At 46.6% G+C, this 27724-nt stretch overlaps 1 protein-coding gene across 2 annotated transcripts in view; it reads right to left on the reverse strand.

Moving 5' to 3' along the window:
* LOC140396445 (carboxypeptidase M-like) overlaps nt 1-18067 on the reverse strand; it is an 88555-nt gene extending 70488 nt beyond the window's left edge. The window contains exons 1-3 of one of the 2 annotated variants that reach the window (XM_072485081.1): nt 17941-18067; nt 17594-17774; nt 7114-7211 (exon numbers count right to left, since the gene is read on the reverse strand). In XM_072485081.1, the coding sequence (XP_072341182.1) occupies nt 7114-7211; nt 17594-17759 (264 nt within the window). In that variant the 5' untranslated portion in view covers nt 17760-17774; nt 17941-18067. The remainder of the gene's footprint in view (nt 1-7113; nt 7212-17593; nt 17775-17940) is intronic. The other variant, XM_072485079.1, reaches the window with a different exon arrangement.
* Nucleotides 18068-27724: the final 9657 nt, after the last annotated feature.

Consider the following 27724-nt stretch of genomic DNA (forward strand, 5'->3'; position numbering starts at 1 on the left):
ATTTTAAATTTGCATTGGATTAGATTTTGCAATTAGCAGCAAGCTAATAGTTAGCTATTCATTGCATTTACACTTCCCATAAACTATTGTACGAAAGGTTCCTGTAAATTTCTCTTTGAGACCAATTTGAACAGGGCAAGCAATGACGTATGGCTTTAACCAACCAGTTTGAACAAACGTTAACAGGTAGCCCAGTGTTTGAGCCAAAAAGTGTTCGTCAGAACAGTTAATTCAATATCAAATAGAGTATTAAAAGCAAAAGAGAGAGACAAAATGAAATGGAAATTTAAAAACTTTTCTTTTAAAAGAGTCCAATATTTAAAATCTTCACGCTTATAAATTTTCAATACAGAGTCTTTGAGACCTGTGAACAGGGCAAGCAACTAGGAGTCCCCTGACTAACACGTTTAGCTGTGTTTTTCCCGGTGCTTGCAGCACCGAGAAACACCATGCTATCTATTGGGACTCTATTTTCAATTCGGGGCCTGCCCCACCGAGGCCGCACTTAGTCCTGCCTCCTGCATTGAGGAAGGAGCTTTGCACGCCCCCATCTCTCGACCCCCTGATGCGTACCTCAAACCCCTCCGGAGCTCAATTCACTTGTAATGGGGTCCCCGGATCCCCTGCACCGCACATCACAAGCGCAGCGAATCCTGGGCCCCATCCCTGCCACGGGAAAAATGCCAGCCTGGCACCTTGGTACTGTCAACCTGGCAGTGCTCCTGGCAACACCACCTGGGAACCTTGGTAGTACCAGGCTGGTATCAAGTTGGCACTGCCAGGGTACCCGTTCCCAGGAGCCAGACTGGCAGTACCTAGGTGATACCAGCAGTGCCAGGATGCCACCCTGGCCAGAGGGCAAGCACCTGGTGGCTTCTGAACTGCTGGGAGACCCCCCAAGTGGGGAACCATTTGTGGGGACCAGGACTGAACGGCACTCGCCTGGGTTAGATCTCAACACCTCAGAAGATCAAGGGTGTGCATATTAGATATGCAGATTTGAAAAATACTGATCCCACCCACAATGTGCAATATTCAGATCTGAACGTCTCAAGATTGCATTAGATTTCACAAGGCACGCCGGATGGTTCCCAGAAAGTGGATCTTGCGGCATCAGTTTGAGTGCCGAATTAGTGGAGCAATGCGATAGATCGCGCCTAAGTGTTGACGTCTGGACTGAATTGCATGCGGTTCGCTTCCTGGTGGGGGCGCTATTTCCGGAGCAATTCTGAACATGCTAATGAGCCAACACACTTGGGGCAGCATGTGGTGCAGTGGTTAGCATTGGGACTGCGGCGTTGAGGACCCGGGTTCGAATCCCGGCCCTGGGTCACTGTCCGTGTAGAGTTTGCACATTCTCTCCATGTCTGCTGTGCAGGTTAGGTGGATTGGCCACGCCAAATTGCCCCTCAATTGGAAAAAAAAATAATTAGGTACTCTAAATTCATTTTTTTTAAACTGTCCACGTGAATCTATAGAGCAATTCCCATTCCCAGGTTCACAGGGGACAAAATTGGTGCTGAAGAGCTTGGCAAGCTGGAGCTGCCTACTTCACGCCCCACAAACTCATTCCACCCAGGATGATGGCTCCATGAAGAGCAGCACCACGCTTCGCTGATGTAGAGCTCGTGGGAATGTTGGATGCGGTGGAGGAGAGGCAGGACACCCACTTGCCCAGGGTGGGCAGCAGGCTACCGCCTGTGGTCATTTACCAGGCCTGGGCGGAGGTGGCCGAGGCGCTCAGTGCAGTGAGCCTCAGCAGGCGGACTGACGTACAGTGCCGCAGGAAGATGAATGATCTCCTTAGGACAGCTCGGAAGAGCCACCATCTCTGTTCCCCTGGCATCACTTTGTCCCTCACTCAGCACATCACCCCACCCACTCCCATAGAGTGGGACTGCATCACCCCCACATCCGACCCTGCATCAATCCCCAACACCTGTATTGTTCTCTTTGGCCAGGTGCCTTGCCACCAGCTACAGACTCCCAATGTAATTCACCTCCATGCGTCTCACCATGCCCTTTATATGTCCCATATAAGCCATAATAGAAGGGAGCAGAAGAAGACCGGAGGGGGAGTCCCGGACCTCCGGGCTCTCACCCCTGCTGAGCAGAGGGCAATGGCATAATCCGGGCAGGTGCAGGATAGGACTATCTCCAAGGCGGAGGTCGGCATGCGACATCCAAGTGAGCCCCTAATGCAAAATGATGTCCCCCACAGCAAGTGAGTCGCCACTCTCCCTCAGACCACTCCTTCCCAAGATCTCACCATTTGCCTGGTCTTTTGTCTTGCAGTATCACCAACAGACCAGGGCAGCCCATCGCCCCCCAGCCACTCCCCAGCACACCCTGGAGAATCAGTCTGGGTACCACTGCATTCACCTGCACCCTTCACCATTGCAGCGATTATCACCTCGGTAGAGCATTTTAGTGAAGAGGCGCATGGGAACACCACCACCCGAAGTTGGAGTCACCTTCTGATACACACGCCCCACATGCTGCAGAATGGAGGTAGGGACTCCCGGGGTAGCGGACAGTAAGAGGGCTTTTAGAAAGTATGATCCCGGCGAGATGCAGGCACAGGGTCAGGATCTGCACGAAAGGTGTCAGCAACATTCTAGCATCTGCAGGTGCAGTTGAAGGTGTCCAACCGCATTCAGATGCAGGAGATTGTGGCAATAATGTGTGGCACCCAGGCCAACATGGTATGGATGGCATCCGCAGTGGAAGCCTTGGGTCAAAAAGTCACAGACATGGGTCAAGACATCCAAGGCTTGGGGCACAATCATATAATTTACAGTGCAGGAGTCTGCAACGGCCCTTATAAAGAGCACCCTACTCAAGGCCACGTATCTACCCTATCCCCGTAACCCCCACTTAACCTTTTTGGACACTAAGGGCTATTTAGCATGGCCAATCCACCTAACCCGCACATCTTTGGACAGTGAGAGGAAACAGGAGCACCCGGAGAAAACCCACGCAGACACAGGGAGAACGTGCAGACTCCACAAAGACAGTGACCCAAGCCGGGAATCGAACCTGGGATACTGGAGTTGTGAAGCAGCTGTGCTAACCACTATGCTACATGCTGCCCACTAATGTGCGGTCGACGGCTGAGGCTCAGGACAGGGGAGTTCAGTCACAGGCAGCCATGTACCAGGCCCATTGCTACGCCATTCCCAAACTTGGCCCAGTCACAAGTCACAAAAGGGTCATGGCTGAGGGCATTGTGAGCATTGGACGTGTGCTGACTGACCTGGGCCAGTCACAGAGGGACATGCCTCACTCACTGAAGGACGTGGCCCAGTCTCTGTGCTCCATGGTTGAGATGAGAGTGGGCTTCCAGGACTGGCAGCGTCAGGTGACAGTGGAGCTCACTCCGGCCTTACCTCTGTCCAATGGAGTAGCAGCTCGTCATCTGTGATTACCAAAAGTCAGCTGGGCCCATCTAGGTCCAGGCCCTCCAGAGGACAGCCGGCAAAGTCATCTCAGGTCAGACAGCGAGATACGCAGCAGAATCTGAGATACTATCTGGGGTCACACTTGGAAGGAGCGGTAGACCACTTAAAATAAGGAAGTTAGACACCAGGTAAGTTGACACAGGTGCAGCACATAGGCTAGAGGTGGGGCTGCGCTATCCTCACCACCCGTCGCTGTCAACTGGGCTACCGGTGGCAGCTGCAGCCCCCGTCAGTGATAGGCTCTGTGGTCCCTGTCCTGTCTCCCCAGTGGGGCCTACTGTGGGTGTCCTCATTGGGTGCACCATGTGTTATCCCACACTCAGTGTGGCACCTAGTTATGCAGTGGAGGATCAGTGCACCATCAATGGCCTCCGTGCTTCCATGCCTGTGTGTGGGCAGGTCCTACAGAATGGTGGTGGTGGTGTGGGGGGGGGGGGGGGGGGGAGCATGGGTGGTGGTGGTGAGTGAGGGAAGTGTGTGTCTGCTGGGAGCATAGGTGCAGTGTCATGTGGGTCCTGGGTGTGGCACACAGGTTGTGACAAGCTGTCCGGGGCAGGATGGATGGGCAGCGGTGGGCAGGCAGGGCTTGGAGACAGCTGTGGAGTTGGCTAGCTCATGGTGTTACCCTGAGAGGGGCAATGTAGCCAGGGAGGGTGATAAAGGTCACGATGCATATGTCTTTGTTTGGGATGAGCTCTGCTATTCCCCTGCTTCTCCGCAGTGAGGCTGCGCGACTGATGAGTGCACTGGGGAATGGCAGCATCTGGCGGGCGACTGATTGAGTTAGGCTACACCCATCCCATTCATGAGTCATTGGGGTCTGAGGATTTCCAGAGGGGTGGCCTGGACGGGCTCTCAAATGACTTGAGGTTGTGAAAATTTACAGGACACATTGACCAGTCAGCAGAGGGAGCAGCCAGGGACCTGTAACTTGTACCAAATGGCTGCATTTAAAAGAAATACTGCAGCAATAGCAGCCTGAGCCAGGTCACCACCCCCCACCCCCACCCACCCTCCCCAGCAAGTAGCACAGTTTTTAACATTTTTCATTCTCTCCCCCTCAGCAGCCATGGCGCCCAGTCCCCACTTGTGAATACCTGTAGTGATCCGCGCCCACGTGAGAGGGACAGAGCATCACGGAAGCCTGGAGCATAGTGGGTCAAACCTGCTAATCACATTTAAATGAATGTGAATGCTAGTTTTGCGTGCCACTGACGTGGGGCGTCACATCAATTAAGTACAGCAACTTCATGGGATTGCTTATTTTCTGGAGTAGCAGAGCATCACTGATAGCAGTTTCCGGATTTCCATATTTAATTGAATATGTGCGTTTAATGAATGCTGCTCTCCAATTTCCATATTAATAATGGTGCTTGCTGTTGGCCCCACTGTTATTTCCACCAGACGATCCAAGCCAATGTAAAATTTCAAATGAGAAAAAAACAAGCTGGAATACAAACTCTTAATGCTTATCTGGCTTCCGTGATAGAATCTTGCATCATAAATCTACAGAAATTCTTTGATGCAGCTTTCCGGATGGTCCAATGAAAACAATTAACTGGAATTTTCAGTAGTAATTTAGTCCACGTGTATTTTTTTCATGATTAAATCTAGGCCAAACACAGAAAACTGGCTAACTAAACTGTTTCCTAAAGTGAGAGAGTATGTGGCAACAAATAACTTCCATTCACATTGGGCCCAGTAAATGCTTCCAATTAATTATTTGACTATTTACTTCGCTATTTTTTCCATCACTTGTTAGCTGGTGAATATAGTGTATGTCAGGCTGCAACATGAATGCTTTAAAGAATAGAACACAAAGAAATAAAATTTGGTCGAAATGCCGATTCAGGTGAACCACAGATTTGAGCCAGGGAGGTGGGATGGAAATTTTCGGAAATGGGACGAGAAGGGGATTAAGGCACTGAAGGATTTGTTTCTTAGGGGTCGGTTTTCAGGATTGAAATAGCTGGAAGCGAAGTATGGGCTGGAGCAGGGAGAAATGTTTAGATACATGCAGGTTCGAGATTTTGGTAGAAAGGAGATACAGAACTTCCCGGAGGAGCCGACCTCCACATTGCTGGAGGAGGTGCTGACGAAAGGGGGACTGGAGAAGGGGGTAGTGTCAGCGGTCTACAGAGCTATTTTGGAGGAGGAGAAGGCACCGCTGGAAGGGATCAAAGCAAAGTGGGAGGAAGAGTTGGGAGAGGATATGGAGGAGGGGTTCTGGTGTGAGGTGCTCTGGGGAGTGAATGCCTCCACCTCGTGCGCGAGATTGGGGCTGATTCAGCTGAAGGTGGTATACAGAGCACACCTCACGAGGGCGAGATTGAGCCGATTCTTTGAAGGAGTAGAAGATGTGTGTGAACGTTGCGCGGGGGGGGGGGGGCCTAATCAAGTTCATATGTTTTGGTCCTGTCCAAAGCTAGAGGATTACTGGAAGGAGGGTTTTAGGGTCATTTCTAAAGTGGTGCACGTGAAACTGGACCCGGGCCCCCAGGTGGCCATATTCGGGGTGTCGGACTAGCCAGGGTTGGAAACAGGTGCGGAGGCAGATGTTGTAGCCTTCGCCTCGTTGATTGCCCGAAGGCGGATCCTGATGGGTTGGAGAGCAACCTCTCCACCCTGTGTTCTGGCGTGGCGAGGGGACTTGTTGGAATTCTTGACTCTTGAGAAGGTTAAGTTTGAACTGAGGGGAAGGATGGAGGGGTTCAATAATTCATGGGCATTATTCATCATGCACTTTCAAGAACTGATAACATTGAACATTAGTTGGGTGGGAGGGTTGGGGGGAGGGGGGTGGTGTGTGTTGATGGTGACTATGGGTGATTTCTGATTCCTTTTTGTTACTTGTTTCTGTGAACATGCGGGCTACTGTTTGGTGTTTGGTGGGAGGATGGGATCGTTGTTATGGATATGGGGATTGACATATTTGTTACTGATTATTGTTTATTGTTGGTGGGTGTAAATTTGGGAGAAAATGTGAAAAAGGAGGAAAATAAAGAAATATTTAAAGAAATAAAATTTGGTCAACCTACTGGGAGCGACAATTATTAAAAGCATTAATCTGGATTGTACAGTTAGAGGGGACAGTAATAGCCATTGGCCTCAAAGAAAGCTTCCCACAGAGATCTAGCAATCCCCGTGGCATGGCTGTCCACTTTACTGGCATCATTTTGAATTTAGGAGCAAGGCAGAGGGATTATGTGATGTCCAGCAACAGTGTCATCAAGCAAGATAAAGAACCAATCACATTGACAAATTCGTACAGACAGAAACCAGGTGGTAAAATGCACCAATTACCCTTCACTTTTTACAAATTTTAACTGTCAAAATAATGATCGGGACATGCACATGAGAAGCTGAAATCTCAAACTTTGAAAATAATTAAAAACTATGGTATTATTATAATAAAAACCACTTGAAATTATACAAATATAAAGTACGTTTTCAGGGCCAGGGAGGTTGGTCAGGAGTGGGTATGATTTATTATGTTAAAAATGAACTTACCTCTCATTAACCAGGTGTGACTTTTTCCAAAGGGTTTTGAAAATCTTTTCTAAATTGCTTTCTTGGTATTTGATTATGCCCAGTGAAGCACTGATGTAAAGTATATTGGACAGTATGGAGCACATGAAGAAAAAAAAATTACCTCATCGCCATGGATGTTAGCAATGTACTTCACATCTGGAATCCCTACAGTGTGTACTTTTGGATATTTTCCAATTGCCAGAACCCAGAGCTTAATACCTAAATCAGGAGCACAAAAAAAAGTCTTTATTGAGTAGAAAGTTGGAAATGCAAATCCTTTGTCCATTAAGACGCATTCTTTAAAGAGAAAACAAATTACAGCAATTTTTTATCCCCTTAATGCTTTTTCCTCCTTTTCACCCCTTCTCCCAATAAAGCATCCTTTTAACGTTAACTGTGCTGTATAACTGCTTGTTGCTGTTTTTGCTAACCCATTAATAAATTGGGTATGCATCTATAGTAAAGCCAGCATATGCCCATTTTTGGGCAGCACAGCTTAATTTATTCAGTTTTTCAGGAATGTCTATTTTTATAATATTCTGGAAGGAGAGGGAGGAAAAGAAACTTGGCATTCAGCTTCTTAATTTATTTTCTTCAAAAACGCCAAGAATATTTTTCACAGTTCCCATCCTCCTTTTGAAAATGCTCACCCATAGTTAGGGTATGCTTCTGCAGGCACTAGTCACCCCACCAGTGCTCTCAACCAACTGACCAGTATTCCCAGGTGAGGCATGACCATGATTATTCTCCAGCTATTCAGCCACAGAGCACTACTGATTTGCCTGATCCTCTCCCTCCTTACTGACATCAGTACATGTGCACTTCTACCAGCTAGAGAAATCATGGGCCCCAGGTGCTTCTCCTGGTCTGGGCCCTTTATTTCTGTACTCACCGCCCCCCACAACTGCCTCACTCCCCCATCCGTTATGCCCTCCCCATCACATCCTTCAGATGCCCAGAATTAGGAACCAAGCACAGTGGATCAAACGGTTTCATACAGGTTTAGCTAAACTTGTTGGCTTTTGTATTCTATAGGCAGACTTCTCTGCACCCTTGCGACATGTTTTGCAGAGGTGGCCTGACACTGGCAGGCTGCGGATTCTTCTGATCCCCCTGCTGTCAATGGGAGTCTCCTGATATTCGCACCCTCCGCCAATGGGGAACCTGCGACAGAGGATTGCCATTGGCAGACCAGAAAATCCCACAAGCAGGAATAGCTGGAAAATCCCACCTTATGTATCTATTTACAAAGTCCATCGACACTTTACAAGCAAAACTTTGTCATGCAATTACAAACTTGGCCCCATGCAATATCCAGGCAGCAACATCCAAAATGCTTGAACCTCAAGCACGACGAACAACAATCCTGTGTAGAATACTTTGATCGAACAGTGAGATATTTTATTGGTACATGATTCCTGGCTTCACTTCAAAGTTTAAAAATGGAAAGGCCCTCCAGTAAATTTGCGCCAAACAATTCATCAGCAGTAATGTTCTATTTATATCCACACACATGCACTTTGTTAACAGAATTCTCATTTTAAATTGAAACTAACCACACCAAGCCTCTGAAGGAGCACCCGACTCAGGCCCACTCCCCGCCCTATCCCTGTAACCCCAACTTGTAACCCTTTTGGACACTAAGAGGCAATTTAGCATGACCAATACACCTAACCTACACATCTTTGGACTGTGTGAGGAAACCGGAGCACCCGGAGGAAGCCCACGCACACACGGGGAAAACATGCAAACCCCACACGGACAGTGACCCACGGTCAGAATTGAACCCGGGTCGCTGGCGCTGTGAGGCAGCAGTGCGAACCACTGTGCCACCGTGCTGCCCTTCAAATGGAAATCGCACTTCTTGGGGGCCTCTCATTTCCCTTTCAGCAACAAACTCAGGAGCAGCTTCCTGAGATCTGACGTTTGGCATAATTAACATAAACAAAAGTTCAGGTATGAAGAAAACAGGACTTGCTGAACAAAAAATAAAATCAATGTCAAAGCAATAAGTTGTTAATTAGAAAATAGTAATTAATAGAAATGACACACTGAGGATTTCCAACATTTCACATTTTATTGGAGCAAAAATATTCCCTTTTGCCGCCAGCCCTCCCAAAAAGTAATCAGACTCTCCTTCCTCTTCAGCAGCTGCCTGAGGTCTGGCTTGGCATAACATTAAACATGCATTTCATGTTAAGAAGAGAGAGAGAGAGAGAGAGAGACAAGCCCCCTAGTCCTGATCACCACGGAATGGCAGCACGGTAGCATTGTGGATAGCACAATTGCTTCACAGCTCCAGGGTCCCAGGTTCAATTCTGGCTTGGATCACTGTCTGTGTGGAGTCTGCACATCCTCCCCGTGTGTGCGTGAGTTTCCTCCCGGGTGCTCCGGTTTCCTCCCACAGTCCAAAGATGTGCAGGTTAGGTGGATTGACCATGATAAATTGCCCTTAGTGTCCAAAAGTGCCCTTAGTATTGGGTGGGGTTACTGGGTTATGGAGATAGGGTGGAGGTGTTGACCTTGGGTAGGGTGCTCTTTCCAAGAGCCGGTGCAGACTCGATGGGCCGAATGGCCTCCTTCTGCACTGTAAATTCTATGGTAAGGGGAGGGGAACCTGGGCTTAACTAACACAGACGTTGCAGTCACCATTGGTGGCGCACACTCGGAGCTGATCTTGGCAGAATTCATATGAAAGTGGGGATCAGATGCCGGCTGCCTTTCAGTCTGGGTTTTCTTCTTCACCTGGCCCAGTGTGTGGACAGGAATTTTGGGAAGGAGGAAGAGCGTGGGTGTGGCCCACACCCTCCCACGTGCATACTCCACACACGCCCACACTATCCCTACACACCGTTGACTTTTAACTCTGAAATTCAAGAGCAATTAGGGATGGGCAACAAATGCTGGCCACATCCCATCAATTAATTAAAAAAACACCACATGCACACCAGGTTCACACCACAAACACCCCTTCACCTGATGAAGGAGCTGCGCTCCGAAAGCTAGCGATTACAAACAAACCTGTTGGACTTTAACCTGGTGTTGTAAGACTTCTTACTAAATCTGCCTCCTCAATATCCCAACAAACCCACAAATGCCCCTTTTCCTATTACTTTGATATCCTTTCTATTTGAGGGTGCTCAGAAGTTCTGTATAACTGTTGTTCCGCAGGGCCCTGCTGTCTCACTGCTACCTTGACTCCTGTCTTCCTTCAGTGCGTTGGCGTGGGAAGGTGAGAGCACAGCCAAGGTTGGACAACATTAGCAAGAATGCACTTTGGTGGTCAAAACAGAGGGCTGTGCAGATTCGGGCTCGTTCTCCAACAACAGAACTTTGTCCCAGAGGGGAGCACTCACTGTGTGCTCATCTGTGAGGAGAGAGCAGATTGAGACATGAAGTGGCCACTCGGGAGAGTGGGCTGTGCTGCCTGAGCCCCAGTGGTAGGCACGGCGTGAAACCCTCTCTCCCAGGCCCGGTCAGAATATGAGCCCTGGCTGATTTTTCTCCCGCAAACTATAACCCACGTTGATAAAAGCAAAGTTGGAAATCTGAAATTAAAAAAATGGAAATGGTGGAAATAGTCAGCAGGCCAGCTAGTATCTGTGGAGAAAGAAAGCAAGTTAATGGTCCATAACTTCTGAGCTTCAAGGCACCCAATGCTACCCACTTACTGTTTGCACTTAATGTTCTCCATTGCCTGGACTTTTAAACTTACCTGGTTGTGGCAGCTAATACCATAGGAATGCAATGTGGTTTAATTAGCTTCAACTCTACAGCCTTCGCTGCACGTCACCTGAGGCGGAAGGTTGGGTGGGGTAGGGGCACCTGAATTGAAAGGTAAGAAATCACGACTGGAGTAGCAATCTGATTCAATTGTTAGGTTAATGACCTTTGGTCATCTATCCCCCACTTTATTCATCATGGCTGGATTTGGACAGTTCCAAAAGTCAATTTAGCATTGAGTGCTATCATCTGTCTTCACCTGAATATGTGCACATTTCCCCACATGGGAGGCAATCAAGAGAAAGATTCAGGGCTTAGGACCACCTACCAGCACCCAGGTCATTAACTCAGTAAATTTAAAAACCATGGACCTATCTTTTACACAACTAGAATACAAAAAGTTAAAGTGCAAATACGAGATGCCTTACAGAAATTTGCAACTGACTTTTTTGCCACAATCATTTGCCATAATAAATCTACAAAGTTTTGTTGGTTATATTTAAAACAGAAACACACCAAGAAGCAGAACTGCCTGTTCCAGAAATTCAATCGCGCCTGTTCTAATTAATCAGTCAATAGTAAAGATAAAATGCTCTTGCGTCACACTTGGTTAAATTATTCAAACTAAATTCTGTACAAGTTTCACAAAAAATAATCAATTATTTTTTGATTATTTTGAACGTTCACTAACAACTTGTAGATCGGCCAAAAAGAAGGCATGTTTACTTTTGATTGTAGATGTGTACAATATTCCAAGCTCCAATTCCCACATCTAGTGGTGCACCAAGGCAGACTTTCCATAGCTAGTAATTCTCAGAACAGATCACTAGTCTATTGCCAGGGGTGTATAGCTTGAGGGGTGCCACTCCACATCAAGTGTTGCTGACCAGGAGTCTCTCCCATTCTTAGGGCAGCACAGTGGTGCAGTGGTTAGCACAGCTGCCTCACGGCACCAAGGTCCCAGGTACGATTCTGGGTCTGGGTCACTGTCCGTGTGGTGTTTGCACATTCTCCCCGTGTTTGCGTGGGTTTCACCCCCCCCCCCCCAACCCAAAAGATGTGCAGGGTAGGTGGATTTGCCACGCTAAATTGCCCCAGAACTGGAAAAAATGAATTGGGTACTCTAAATTTATTTTTTTTAAAGGAAAAAAAAACATGAGTCTCTCCCCTCTTATCGCCAGGCATGTTTGCAAGGAATTGCAGGTTGACACACTCAACCTGTTTGGCCGCGTTATGGATGCAGCTTCCTTGGCCAACAGGTCCTAGGGTGGGACTTGAACCCAGAGCTTCTGGCTGAGAGACAGGGATGCTACCCACTGTACCACAGGATCTCCTCAGTGGAATATAGTTAAATAAAATATCGGCATTGAGCCAGAACAGTTGGGTCAAAACAGGAATCATTTGGCATTAGAAAAATTAGCACAATATCACTTGTTTCCAACTGATGCTGCCCGACCTGCTGTGTATTTGCAGCATTTACTGTTTTTATTTCAGATGTCCAACACCCCAGTATATTACTTCCCAAACTTTTACTTTCCTTCAGGTTTTTCTAATAATTGAACAGGACCAGCATGTAGGATAACTGTTATATTTAATTAATGGTTGTGGCTGCAGGGGCTCCTCATGATCCAATCCTCCACAACAAAACTTGACAAACTCTTTAATAACCTTTTTAAACTGATTTAAATCGGCCTCAAATGAGGTGAGCAAGGTATTCTGGTCCTTGCCCTCGCCGTCCTGATTACTAGTTGTGGCACTGGAATCAGCATCTTGAAATTGAGATTCCACTCAGCACCTGTATTTTCAGGAACTCTCCTGCCTCTGTTCTGCCTTCCGGACTCCCTGAAAATTCAGTGCGTCAAAGCAAAGCTGATCGGTTTGAAAATTATATGCATATCGCGAGTTTACCAACATCCTGGGGGTTGCCATTGACTAGAAGTTGAACTGGACTCCTCCATATAACTACTGTGGCTACAAGAGCAGGTCAGAAGCTGGGAATTCTGCGGGGGTAACTCACCTCATGATTTCCCAAAGCCTGTCCACCATCTGCAACTCAGAATTGTGCACAATTGTGCCTATACTGTCTCAGGAAACTAAGGAAATTTGGCATGTCCACATTGACTCTTACCAATTTTTAGAGATGCACCATAGAAAGCATCCTATCTGCTGGGGCAGCACGGTGGCGCAATTCAATCCCGGCTCTGGGTCACTGTCCGTGTGGAGTTTGCATGTGTTTCACCCCCACAACCCAAAGATGTGCAGGGTAGGTGGATTGGCCACGCTAAATTGCCCCTTAATTGGGAAAAATGAATAGGGTACTCTAAATTTATTTTTAAAAAGAAAGCATCCTATCTGTCTGCTTCACAGCTGATACGACAAGTGCTCAGCCCAAGGCCGTAAGAAACTAGAGTCATGAACTCAGCCCACTCCATCACGCGAACCCGTCTCCCATCCAATGACTTTGTCAACACCTCCCGCTGCCTTGGGAAAGCAGGCAGCATAATCAAAGACCCCTCCCACCAGGGTTATTCTCTCTTCCAACCTCTTCCAGTAGATGTAAAAGTCTGAGAACACACACTAAGTTCAAAAATAGCTTCTTCCCTGCTGTTACTCCTGAATGACTCTCTTATGGACTGAACTGAATTCTTCACACATCTTCTCTACTGAGTAGTACTGCACTCCCATATGCTCATCCGTGTCAGTGCCTATATATTTACATTGTTGTTATGAGTAAAGATCCAACTATACTCAAGGAACTCAACGCCATCCAGGACAAAGCAGCTCACTTGATTGGCACACCATAGGTCCTCTGAAATGTTCACTCCCTCCACCACTGATGCACAGTGGCAGCAGTGTGTACCATCTATAAGGTGCACTGCAGAAACTCACCCAGGCTCCTTACAGCATTTTCCAAACCCGTGACCTTCCCCATCTAAATAGGACAAGGACAGCAGATGCATGGGAACACCACACACCTGCAAGTTCCCCTCCATGTCACTCACCATCCTGAAGTGGAAATATATCGCCATTCCTTCATTGTCACTGGGTCAAAATCCTGGATCTCCCTTCCTAACAACACTGGGTTTATCTACACAATATGGACTGCAGCAGTTCAAGAAGGGGGCTCACCGTCTCCTCCTCAAGGGCACTAGCCTTCAGTGCCCAAATGTGGTAAAGAAATAAGTAAAAGTAAACATTTTCTCAGACCCTATAAATTTTTTAAAAATTTACCATGCTGCAATTAAAATCTGCACGAATAGGAAACAATGCAATACAAGCATCAAGTTTGCAGGCGATCAGGATATAGAAAATATATCTTTTTTCTCCACTTTCACCATAAGATAACTAAACAAAAAGTAGTCCATAACATGTAGACCTAACTTAGAAATATGCTCTGGAAAAACTGGAAGTAATAAATATCCCCAAAGCTCTTGCACTAAGTGGAGATCTATTTGCATCCTAGAATCCTTTAGATACTAAATGATGCTTTTGATAGTTTTCAGAGTTTTTAATAAACGCTGGAATAATGGCCAAGGATTGGAGGATAACGAATGGTAGTTTCAATTATTACATTAGCCTAATAATGACAGACCTTAATTTATTGGTGTCATTCTGAAGTTTACTGGAAAAGGAATAGGTAAAGAGAATAGGAGCAGTCTTGTGACAGGGCAGATGTGACAGCTGTTCCAGCAGATGTTGTTTACTTGTTCCAAGTAGGAAAGTTAAGAATCATGGAAGACATGACAAACTGATTTGTTGGACTGAGGGTTGGCTAAACAACAGGAGGGTGGAGATAAATTGCAAAAAAACCTCGGAAAAAAGTTATCAGTAATTATTTCCACTGGGTTCTGACCAATTAGCCCTGTTGTACATTAAGTTTGTGCATATAGAAGCTAGGTTTTTCGGAGTTACTGTGAGAATAATGGAAAGAACACAAATTATTTTGAGTCAATCATGCAAGTGTGATGAATAAGACAGATGGCACCTTGAAGCAAGCATTGGGCCAGATTCTGGCTTGAGCATAGGTCAGTTTTGGACAAATGGTAGGTATGCACAATATTATTTAGAGTTAGAATGGTCTACAGAATTAGTTTTGATGTCCCAAAACAGTCAGAAAAGAAATTTCTATTTCTTCCCCCGCCCAATGCAGCCCCTCCCACCCATATCAATTTGGGTTTTTTAATCTAATCTTCTTTAGTACGGCCAAACATATGAAAATCGTCGTCCAAATCAGTGTTCTTCAATTTTTTTTTTCCGGGACCCACTTTTACCAACCGCCCAACCTGTGCCATTTTCTCTTACCTTTAATGCGACAGATGAGCCTTCTTGGTCGTCACAATTTCACATGCTTAGTCATTCAATAATACATTTCTGCTCGGGACTTCAGCTGATGATTTAAGTTCTCAATGCATCCTTTGAAGAAAATCAATAGATCTCGCCATGCTTAGTCTTCAAATGCCTATGAAGTTTTGAGGGCTTTAAACTCTCATTTGCCAGTATTTCCCCTGCATTTGGAACACATGGGCTTTGCATCCTGATTTGCATTGGCACAATTAACAAAGCCATACCTCAAGTATTCATCTTTATACTGCTTTGTTCCCGATTTCAGTTTTTGTTCTGTTTAAAACGATCCATTTTCATTTCTTCACACTCCTGTCGCCTTGCTTGCTCACAGCTAGAAAATGGAGGAGTCTCTCCTCCGCGGTTTGACGACAAAAGCATAGACGCAGCTTCTGGCCCGAAAACTGTGTTGTTCCATTTTAAGAGCCAGTCGCAGCCGCCATTCTCAATTTAAAAGCCATTCACAGCCGTTGAGCGTTTCTCCCACAATCGGGAATGCTGTGACTGATTGCCTCGCAATCCTTGGGACACCCACAGATCGCGCTCCTCAGTTTCAAAAACCCTGGTCTAAATTCAAATTACCTCTTTGCTTCCTCAACCCCTTATCCTGTTGACAAACTGGTCAATTGTCCGTTGGGATATATTTTCTGATCAGCAAGTCCATATCCAAAGATTTAATGTACTCACACTAAATTCCTCAAAACAAAAAGGCTTTTCTTTTTATAAATGAAGAGTACCCAATTATTTGTTTTTTCAATTAAGGGGCAATTTTAGTGTGGCCAATCCACCTAACCTGCACATCTTTTTGGGTTGTGGGGGTGAAACCCACGCAGACACAGGGAGAATGTGTAAACTCCACACGGACAGTGGCCCAGGGCCGGGATTCGAACCCGGATCCTCAGCGCCACAAGTCCCAGTGCTAACCACTGTGCCACGTGCCGCCCCTAAAACAAATAGGCTTTGACCAAACCAGCAGAAATGTATGTGTAGGGGCTTTTCACGGTAACTTCTTGGCAATGTTAATGTAAGCCTACTTGTGACAATAAAGATTATTATTAATGTATATTAGGATTGTGATTTACTGACCAATAAAGGCTCCAGCCCTAACAGTCTGTCCAAGTATTCAGGCCCACAAAATCCAAAAGGACAGATCCGCAACAAGAGATAGAAGCATAACTGAAATATAGAACTGCCGAGCATCATTGACTCATTGGGATTGTTAGGGCTGCATATTAGTCTCCGGCTCATCGCTTGGACACTGCTTTGTAGAGAAATATCAGTCTATTGATTTACCGAAGACCATTTCATTGATCTTTAGGTGCCAATGGTTCAACCTGGCCAAGTTGATTGATTTACCATTATTGAGCTTTTGTCACTTTGCATTGGTCTCGTACATATTTAAAACTTACTCTATCTCTTATCCTTTTTGAGACACATATATAATTTTCCCAATAATTTTCAACTACAGTAGTAAATTACTTCTATAAACCTGCTGGAGCTCTTTTAAGTGTTGAGCATTGAGGATATAGCTTCCAGTTATATAAATCATTTAGTCATTTTTCCCCTTTCCAATTGGTCTTATACTGAATACTCAACAGGCTGCACCATGGACGCTAGATCTAGCATTTATTCTACTTCAGGTGTAGGTCTGGCTTTAACTCTCGACTTCCAAGGAGCTAAAAACGGCATAAGACCCAAAGCTGGCAGTTTCTTCACTGTTTCCCAAACATTAACCAGTCCTGCCTGCTACCTCTGCCCGAACTCAATTCATGGAAATAAGCTCAAGAGAAGAATCTCCAAGATCCTCCAATCTCTGTGGCAATGTGACACACATGGCCTGTTTCCTGCTAGAAATACAAAGGAACTGCTTTTTAAATTCCCAATGTTTTCCTTTATTCTGGGAAACCACATGAATAATATATATTTTCCTGGAATAACTGCAGTCTCCAGTTCTTTAGCTAAGTTAGCCCACCTGCCAGTTAATGATCTTACCTTTCTGGCGGTTGACCCCAACCTTTTAAGAGGTTATGTTGTCTTAAGTGTAATAAACTTCAAGCTCGTTTGAATTGCATCCATGCCAGGGCTGCCAATCGGGCGCCCCCATTCCCCACAGTCAAAACTTTCATTCTTAAAACTAAACGCACAGGAACCACGAATTGGACATTCGCAACAAATTCGATTTATGACATCTTACAAATGAGAAGCTTCTGGTGTGTTGAATTGCAATCTTATAGATAAATGGGAGCAACCTTTTTTGCAAGCACCGATTTCTAGTCTGCGGTTCACAAAGAACATTCTCGAAATGTGATATAAAGATTGACCCTGCATACAAATCAGCGGGTGTCGTTAAATAAAAGAATATTCGCAAGCAGCTTTTAAAGGGAGTGCATTAATTCAGTATTTCGTAAGATTGGGCAATTTGTAAAGAAGACAGTTTCTTTCCGCCCCGAAGAACCGAAAATCCTGCACATGGCACAGCAGAGGCAGGTTTCACACAAGAACCACATTCATTCAAACCGAGCAGCTGAGATACCCACCAGCCACCGATCCCCCAATGTAGTAAAGGTGGGTGATTGAGGGGTACTTTCTGTTGATGGCGTGTAAAAACCCTTCCAGTTCTTGGGTGCTGTGGTATTGAAGTTTCAGCGCGATCAGGTCGGGGAGGATTGCCCAGATCCACAGAAGCTTTATGCTGCGGAACATCTTCCAGCGGGATGTCTGGAGGAGCAGAAAGACAAGTTGCTGTGGTAAAGACAAGTTGTTGTGGTAAGCTTGTCAAACTCCAGTGCTGCGGGAGAAATGTCGCTTTAAAGTATTTCTTTTAAAGGACTAGATTAGCACATTGGGGTGACTGGGGAAGGGGGGGGGGGCTAACATTCCTTACCTGGCTATTCTCCTGCAGTGCCTCCAGCAAACAGCATCTCACGTTACTGATGGGCTTTTATTTTCTTTAAAAGACAGGCGGCGGCGCCACATTTCACCAACCAGCTGTCCTCCCGTCTGACTGACAGCACAAGTGGCCATAGATGGGGCTGCAGAAGGTTGTCAGCCAATAACAAACCCGAGCCTCTCTCTCCCCCGCCCCCTCTCCCTCCCTCCTCCCGCCAGACCCCCGCATACAAACCGCCTTTGTTTCCAGAGATGGCACGTCAGCTTTGCCCCCGGGACTGGCTGTGGGTGTCAGCGAGAGAGGTGCGGGTCCAGTTAGCGGGACTGACTGCTCCTCACAAATTCCAATGCTGGCATAATACCCTCTGTGTTCAGAGAAAAATTAAAAGACAGCGGATGATGGGAACGTTTGGAGAAGAGGGCTAACTTTTCAGGTCGATGACCTCTCCTCAGAAAGTTCTTCAACGCTTTTAAAAAATTTAGAGTGTCCAATTTCTAACCTCCCCCCCCCCCCCCCCCATTAAGGGGCAATTTTGCGCGGCCAATTCACCTACCCTGCACGTCTTTTTGGGTTGTGGGGGTGAGGCCCACGCAGAAACGGGAAGAATGTGCAAACTCCACACGGACTGACCCAGGACTGGGGTCGAAGTGCCGTGAGGCAGTAGTGCCGCCCAACGTTAAACGCTTTTAACCTCTTTCTGTTTCATGTCTTAACCCAAAAATAACTTCAAACTCCACCTCTTAAATCTACGAAAAAAAGGGGTAAATTCTTTATGGAACAGCTCCACCAGCCAGGCCAAGTTCAGGATGACTGTCCCCGCCCCCATCTGGAGTTCTGTCACAACCAAAACCCCACAAATCGCCCCCAATGGGCAAGGCCCAATCCAATGTTCAGGATTAATGACGTGGTCTCAAAAAAGGGCCTCCAGATGTCTGCCAGCTTTGAGCTTGACCAGAACATGTGCACTTGATGTGCCAGACCTCCCACGTACCAATTGCATCTATCATCCACCCCTTCAAAAAATCGACTCATTCTAGACTTCATAAGGTGTGCTCGGAACCTCACCTTCAGCTGTACGAGACTCAGCCTCGCAAAAGATGAGGTTGAGTTCACCCTCCCCAACACCTCACTCCAAACCTCCTCCTCCAAGAGCAGACCCAGCTTCTCCGTCCACTTTGCCGTTACAACCTCAACAGAGCCCGTCTCCTCCCCCATCATCCGTTGGTATATACCCGACATGCTGGCCACCTCCGAACCAGAGCAGGTTAAGATCCTCTCAAGAAAGGTAGAAGGCTGCTTCATCGGAAAGGCTGAAAAGTACTTCTTGACCCAAGCTGCGCACCTGGAGATACCTGAACCCATGAGCACCTGTGAATCCATATTTCTTTTTTTTTAATAAACATTTTATTGAGGTATTTTTGGTATTATAACAACAAAATAAACATTGTACATGAAACTATACACAGTGCAAAAGCCATCATCCTCCTTTACAGGTCCCACCTTTATTAACGCCCTACTCTAAGCTAAACTAACCCCCCCCCCCCCCCCTTCTGCTGACGATTAATTGTCCGCGAAGAAGTCGACGAACGGTTTGCCACCTCCGGGCAAACCCTAACAGTGACCCTCTCAAGGCTAACTTGATTTTCTCTAAACAGAGAAATCTAGCGATGTCCGATAGCCAGGTCTCCGACTTCGGGGGCTTTGAGTCCCTCCAAGCTAATAGTATCCGTCTCCGGGCTACCAGGGAAGCAAAGGCCAGAACGGATGCCTCTTTCTCCTCCTCGATTCCCGGGTCTTCCGTCACCCTGGAAATCGCCACATCTGGACTCAGCGCCACCCTTGTTTTTAACATCATGGACATGAGATCTGCAAACCCCTGCCAAAATCCCCTAAGCATCGGACCTGTCCAGAACATGTGGACATGGTTCGCTGATCCTCCCGCACATTTTGCATACCTGTCCTCCACCCCAAAGAATCTGCTCATCTGGGCCACTGTCATGTCAGCCCGATGAATGACCTTGAATTGAATCAGGCTGAGCCTGGAACATGTTGTGGACATGTTGACTCTACTCAACGCGTCCGCCCATAGACCATCCTCGATCTCTCCTCCCAGCTCCTCCTCCCACTTGCGTTTCAGCTCCTCGGTCTGCGTCTCCTCTGACCCCATAAATTCCTTGTAAATGTCAGAGACGCTCCCTTCTTCTACCCACCCTCTGGAAACTACCCTGTCGTGAATCCCCCTTAGCGGTAGGAGTGGGAAGGTTGACACCTGTTTACGTAGGAAGTCCCGCACCTGCAGATACCTGAATTTGTTTCCCCATGCCAACCCAAACTTCTCCTCCAGCACCGTCATACTCAGAAAGCTCCCCTCTATAAACATATCCCCCATCCTCTCAATCCCTGCCATACCTGGAACTCCCCATCCATACTTCCTGGGGCAAACTGGTGATTATTACAGATTGGGGACCAGACCGATGCTCTCTCTGCTGCAACATATCTCTTCCATTGCCCCCAGACTCTCAGGTCCGCCACCACCATGGGGCTGGTGGAGTACCGTGCCGGCGGGAACTGCAGAGGCGCAGTTACCAACGCCCCCAGACTAGTGCCCTTGCATGAAGCCGCCTCCATACGCTCCCATGCCGACCCTTCCCCCACCGCCCATTTCCTGATCATGGCTATAATCGCCGCCCAGCAATAGCTACTAAACTTTGGCAGCGCCAGCCTGCCCTCTCCCCGACTCCGCTCAAGCATTGCCTTCCTTACTCGCGGGGTCTTTCCCGCCCAAACAAAGCCAGTGATCACTTTGTTGACCCGTTTAAAAAAGGGCCGTGGAATAAAGATGGGGAGACATTGGAACACGAACAGGAATCTCGCGAGGACCGTCTTCACCGTCTGCACCCTCACAGCCAGTGACAACGGAAGCGCGTCCCACCTTCGGAAATCGTCCTTCATTTGGTCTACTAGTTGGGCCAGATTTCATTCATGCAGCCGGTCCCATTCCCGCGCCACTTGAATGCCTAGGTAGGTACCAAAAGCTTCCCCCTACTAATCTAAACGGCAGCTCCCTCAATCGCCTCTCCAGTCCCCTCGCCTGGACCGCAAACATTTTCCCCATATTTAGCTTATACCCTGTAAACTGGCCAAATTCCCCTGGAATCCTCATGATTTCTTCCATCCCCTCTATTGGGTCCGATACATACAGAACAGGTCGTCTGCATAGAGCAATTTGGCATCCACCTTCAACAAGGATATCGGCCTGTAGGACCCATATAGCTCCAGGTTCTTGTCCCGTTTCAGAATCAGCGAAATCGTGGCCTGTGACATTGTCGGGGGCAGCACCCCTCTTTCCTTTGCCTCATTGAACATCCTCATCAACACCGGCCCCAATATCCCAGAGAGCATTTTATAAAACTCCACTGGGTACCCATCCGGCCCCGGGTCTTTACCCGACTGCGTGGCCTTTAGACCCTCCACTACCTCTTCCAGCCCGATCGGGGCCCCCAGCCCTTCTACCAGCTCCCCGTCCATTTTGGGAAATTCAGCCCCTCCAAGAAGTGTCTCATCCCCTCCGGCTCCGTAGGGGGTTCCGACCTATACAGCCTACTGTAGAAATCCCTAAACACCTTATTCACCCCTACTGAATCTCCAACCAGGTTCCCATCTCCGTCATTTACTTTCCCTATCTCCCTGGCTGCCTCACTCTTCCTAAGCTGCTGTGCAAGCATTCTGCTGGCCTTCTCTCCATACTCATAGATCGCCCCCTCACCTTCTCAGCTGCTCCCCCTGTGTTTTTTAAAATAAATTTAGTGTACCCAATTCATTTATTTTCCAATTAAGGGGCAATTTAGTGTGGCCAATCCACCTAGCCTGCACATTTTTGCGTTGTGGGGGTGAAACCCACGCAAACACGGGGAGAATGTGCAACTCCACACGGACAGTGACCCAGAGTCGGGATCGAACCTGGGACCTTGGCACCGTGAGGCTGCAAGGCTAACCCACTGCGCCACTGTGCTGCCCCTCCCTGTGGTTAACAAGCCGAACTCCACCTGTAGCCTCCGCCGTTCCCTTAAAAGCCCTGCCTCTGGGGTCTCCGCATACCTCCTATCGATCTGTAGTATCTCCTTTACCAGTCGGTCCATCTCTGCCCTGTGCACCTTCTCCCTATGGGCCCATATCGATATCAGCTCCTCTCTGACCATTGCCTTCAGTGCTTCCCAGACCACCGCTGCTGAAATTTCCCCCGTGTCGTTGACCTGCAGATAGTTCTGAACACATTTCCTCAGCCGCTCGCACACCCCTTCGTCAGCCAAAAGTCCCACATCTAACCTCCAGTGCGAGCGCTGGTTGCTGTCTTTACTAACCTGCAGGTCAACCCAGTGAGGAGCATGGTCTGAGATTGTTATTGCCGATTACCCCGTGTCTATACCACCCCTGCCAATAAGGCCCTACTCAAAATAAAGAAATCAATCCGGGAGTACACTTTATGCACGTGTGAGTAGTAGGAGAACTCCTTCACCCTCAGCTGCCCAAATCTCCATGGATCCACCCCCCCCCCCCCCCCCCCCCCCCATCTGCTCCATGAACCCCATTTGAGCCTCCATTTGCGATATGAAGTCTGTGGGACTTGTTAAGTGGAAGAGTGTTGAATAGCGTTCCCGGCCTTGCCAGGCCGAGCAGCGGGAAGCTTGCGGCAGTTTCCACTTGCTACCGCTCTTAGAAATCTTTCCAGAGAATCGCGCCCTCCATTTATGGTGTAGATGTCCATACGGCCACTTACCCATGGTCCATTTATTGCCGCTATGCTTTCTGATTCCTTGACCTGCCTGCAACAGTTAGATTACACAAAATAACAGATGGGATTCATAAAGCTGATCAAAGGATAAGAGAGACAAATAATAGACAAAAGCAGCTGACCAACAAAGCAGGGCAATCTTTAACAGCAGAGTGGGTTCAGGAGGGGATGTTTGGGTAAAAATCTGGTTTGTGAACTAGGTTCAAATAACGGAAGAACTGTGAAAATATTTCCTAAACAGTCAAATGTTGAGTAAACTCTTAAAACTGTAGCCAACTCGACGAGCTGTCCTGAAGAGTACAGGAATGGAGGAACAATACAGGTGCAGTCATATGTGATCTTCCAGGACCCAGCTCTGGAAATAACATTGACCAAGCTACAACCAACTGCATCATTGGCTCTTCCCCCTCTACACGGTGCGTCACAACACTTCAGAAGTTGTTTTCATAGGAAACTACATTTGGCACCTTTGGAATGGTGCTGTGTAAGTTCTAGGTATTATTTGGGCGGCATGGTGGCGCAGTGGTTAGCGCTGCTTCCTACGGCGCGGAGGACCCGGGTTTGATCCCAGCCCCGGGTCACTGTCTGTGTGGAGTTTGAACATTCTCCCCTTGTCTGTGTGATCTGGGAATTCCCTCTCTCCTGAGTGGGGAAGACTGCATCATTCTGGATCTCCTCCAGACAGCAGAGGATGTAAGGATTACCACTATCGTTAGCCAGCCAGAACAACATGCTCCTGAGTGCTCAAACGCTCCTGAGCACCCAATTAAGGGGCAATTTATTGTGGCCAATCCACCTACCCTGCACATCTTTGGGTTGTGGGGACACTGAGAGACTGGGAGAATGTGCGAACTCCACACGGACAGTGACCAGGGGCCGGGTCCTCAGCGCCATGAAGTTGAAACCCAACGCAAGTTGAAAGAACAAAGTCAAAAGATTTTAAAACCTCCTCAAATTTGGTGGATGGCTCTTAATATCCTGTCATGTGTGATTATGTCATCTCCAATTGGCCCTATTGGGTAAAATGTATTTACATGCTCTTCTTCTGGCTTTTTATTTAAGCCAGAAGCGTTGCTGCATCTTAAAGATCTTTTCCTCCAAAGACCCCAATTTTCTGACTGGTTGGGGCCTTGGGTGAGTTAAGTGGAGTTAGAAGTGTGGAACTGGGCAGCACGGTGGAGCAGTAGTTAGCCCTGCTGTCTCACGATGCCGTGGTCTCGGGTTCGATTCAGGCTCTGGGTCACTGTCTGTGTGGAGTTTGCACATTCTCCCCGTGTTTGCATGGGTTTCGCCCCCACAACCCAAAGATGTGCAGGGTAGGTGGATTGGCCACGTTGAATTGCCCCTTAATTGGAAAAAATGAATTGGGCACTCTAAATTTATTTTTCAAAATAATAAATAAAGAAGTGTGGAACTATTATCCATGTTAAAGATGTTTAAAAAGCTTGCCTTTAAAGATGGTGTGCCATTCACTGCAGTACAAAGGACTTCCCACGTTTTCCAGTTTCGGCAGGCTCCACAAAATAGCGGCAGAGCACTTCTGGGAGAAAACCTGTTAACAACGGCTGCATGGGTAAGCTATCTGCTGACTTATTTCATTCAGCAATTTACTGTTGCGAGTAGCAAGGCATTCAAATTCAGCGCAGGCTTGCTGTTTTACAAATCAGATGGCCGCAACATTCCCGATTGGCTGAATAATTCAATTAATTTCCTTTATTTTTCAAACTTGGAGGCCACGTGTTGAGGCTTGGAGAGGGGAGTCGGGTTTAGCGATGAATTTTATTCAAACAGCATTTTTGACTCTGGATTAGTAAAATGGGTTCTCAGGACTGCTGTAGCCAGGGGAGTATGGTAGTGCAGTGGTTAGCATTGCTGCCTCACAGCGCTGAGGTCCCAGGTTCAATCCTGGCTCTGGGTCACTGTCCGTGTGGGGTTTGCACATTCACCCTGTGTTTGTGTGGGTTTCTCCCCCACAATCCAAAAGATGTGCAGAGTAGTTGGATTGGCCACGCTAAATTTCCCCTGAATTGGGTACTCTAAATTTATTTTTAAAAAAGGACTGCTGGAGCCTGGAAGTTAAAGAGATTTAGCTCACCTTTGCAGGCTCTGGATTCTGTGTGCTGAAACTGGACTTTCAAATAAGGTTTTATGAAGCCTTTTACTGCAGTAAAATCTCTGCCCTCAGCTTCCAGGCACTTTGCTCTGGGCTTTTTTCTGGCCAATTTTACCCGCATCCTCAGTTTCAGTTTAGAGCCTCCTTCAGGTCAAAATTTCCGTTGAAGATTTTCTAAGTCATTCAGCATTTTATGAGATTGAGGGATTTTGAATCCGAGCTGACACAATGTTGGGATGCTATTAGTTACAGAACATGTCTGTTAAAGAAATCTGCATTGTCTTCCATGTGTTGCCAAACTTATGCCTCTTCTACGCCAAATGTTCAACCTCTTACTCCCAGTTTATTTGTTCTTCTCCACTGATATTTGTTTGTCTCATGTCTAGCTAAGGAAAATAATCACTCATATTTTTCGATGGCCTTCCATACGTACTTTCTTTTGAAACCATGAAATCTGCAATCATTTCACAATATTTATCAGCTTGAACATTCTGGTACTTCTCATTTTCAAATGAGACATAATCATGTGTTTTCCTACCAAAGCCATAATGTAAGTCATCCAGCTTCCTATTTTCCATTTTGGTGAGAAAATTATTTTCTTGAACGAGAAGCAAAAATGTATTATCACATTGTCAGTGATTCAAAATCACAGCTGTTAAAAGAAGTAACGAAACTAATTTGCGCAATGGCAAAATCTGGGATAAATCTAGCGAGAAAGTTCTTTTGATAATGGGAAGAATCAATTGAGCTGATCCTGTAGAGTGATGCACTTTAGACAGCTCACGCAGTTAAGCGCAAATGACTTTTCCATTCCATCCATGGTCAATAATGCAAAGTTTGACCCAACTGCTAACTGCGCAAGTTACAATCCATTGCATGTTAAAGACATAAGAACTAGGAGCAGGAGTAGACAATTCAGCCCCTCGAGCCCACTCCACCACGCAATACAATCATGGTTGATCTAATCTTGGCCTCAACTCCACTTTCCTACCCGTTCTCCATAACCCTTCAACCCATTACGATTTAAAAATCTGTCTATCTCCTCCTTAAATTTACGACCCTCTGAGAGAAGTAGTTTCTCCTCAACTTTGTTTTAAATCTGCTAGCCCTTATCCTAAAACTGTAATCTCTCATTCTGGATTGCCACACAAGAGGAAGCATCCATTCTATGTCTACTTTGTCAATACCTTTCATCATCTTATCTTAAACTTCCATTCGTAATGAATTAAGTAGTTCAACTGGATATTCTTTGAAAATAACCAAAGCCACTGCTCTAATAAACAAAAATAAGTGCTTTTCTTATGGAAATGAGAGAATATATAATACTTTCATCTGTAAACGCCAAACATTGCAAGAAGAACACTTTTTTTGAATTTCATAAAATTAACTAGAAAATTGGATAATGGAAACAGGCCATTTGGTTTTATTAGTCGATGTTGGTCTTCATCCTCCACACAGGCACTGGTCCTATTTCCAGATGTCCGCACAAATCCCACTTTGCTTAATTCCCACTTCCCTATCAAATTCATTTTTAAATGGTGGCATGGTTTCTTGTTTCAATAATAACTTCAGAAATGCATTCCACAGCCGTACGGTGCACTGAATTAATGTTTTTCTTCTTCGTAAAAATTACATTTAATTTTAGATCTATGTTCCAGCGTTCCCATTAGCCACTGTTCTTATCTACCCTGTTCCATCTCTTCATAATTTTAAACATCTCTATCCAATCATCTTGTAATCTTTCTTTTAAGTATTGGGCTTGTTTTCATTAATGAAAAGGAGGACTCAAGTCATTGCAGGTCATGTTCGAGTGCATCTGCACGATAACCTAATCCCTCAGTGTCCTTCCGGCAGCTTGCAAGTTTATTGATTTAATTGTTTTTAGCAAAAATAAACTGTTGTACTGCAATTATATTGTGTTATGCTCAGTATAGGCATGTCACAAAATGAACTTTGAGTCGATGCTAAGCATTTCACACAAACAAGCTGTTGAGATGGCTTCTGCAAATCAGGAGTACTTCTACGAGTACTGAACTGAATCCAAAAGATCCAAAACCTGACTCAATACCAAAACTTGTCAGGAGATCAGGAAGGCTTCATAAACCAGTTACTGTAATAACTGGGATGACCCAATTGATCTCCCCGTGGGGCTCGCTGAGGGGTGGAGGTTCAGCAGCTGAGGCTCGTGAAGCTTGAACTTAAAAGTCGGCCAAGATTGGGACCGGCAAGATCGGTAGTCCTGGCTGGGACTTACGTGCTTTATGCTGCATTGCGGTCTTTACTTTTGTTTACCAAAATAAACCAGGCGACAAGCAAAAACTACGCCTGCAATTCTGGACGTCCGGACTGCGTTTCAATTCCTCAGTACAAGAGCAAGGTCAGCGCAAGTTTAAAAATGAGGCTTTTTGGGAGACTTGAGGCTTTTGACACAGGCGTAGAAGATCGGGTCCAGTGTGCCGAATGGATGCGGCATTTCTTTCAGGTGATTGCAATTACAGGAGACGACCGACAAAAGGTAATCCTGACCGCCTGCGGATCCCCAACCTCTCTGTGATCAAAAGCCTTGCCTACCCAGCGGACCCAGATTCAGACCTTTGATGAGCCTGTAGCACACCATTACGACCCCTAGCAAAGGTGCAGGTTCAACAAAGCCGGGCAAATCCTGGGGGAATTCCTAACACACCCACGCAAGCTGGCCGAGCATTGTGACTATGGGCCATCCTTTCCAGAGATGCTGTGGGACCGCCTCGTGTGTGACATAAACTACATGGCGACCCAACATAAGTTGTTGGCAGAACCTTCTTTGGACTTAAAAAGGGCCAAAGAATTGTACTTCTCACATGGATGGCATGATGGCACAGTGGTTAGCACTG

Source organism: Scyliorhinus torazame, chromosome 19 (genome assembly GCF_047496885.1).
Source record: "Scyliorhinus torazame isolate Kashiwa2021f chromosome 19, sScyTor2.1, whole genome shotgun sequence".
NCBI lineage: Eukaryota > Metazoa > Chordata > Chondrichthyes > Carcharhiniformes > Scyliorhinidae > Scyliorhinus > Scyliorhinus torazame.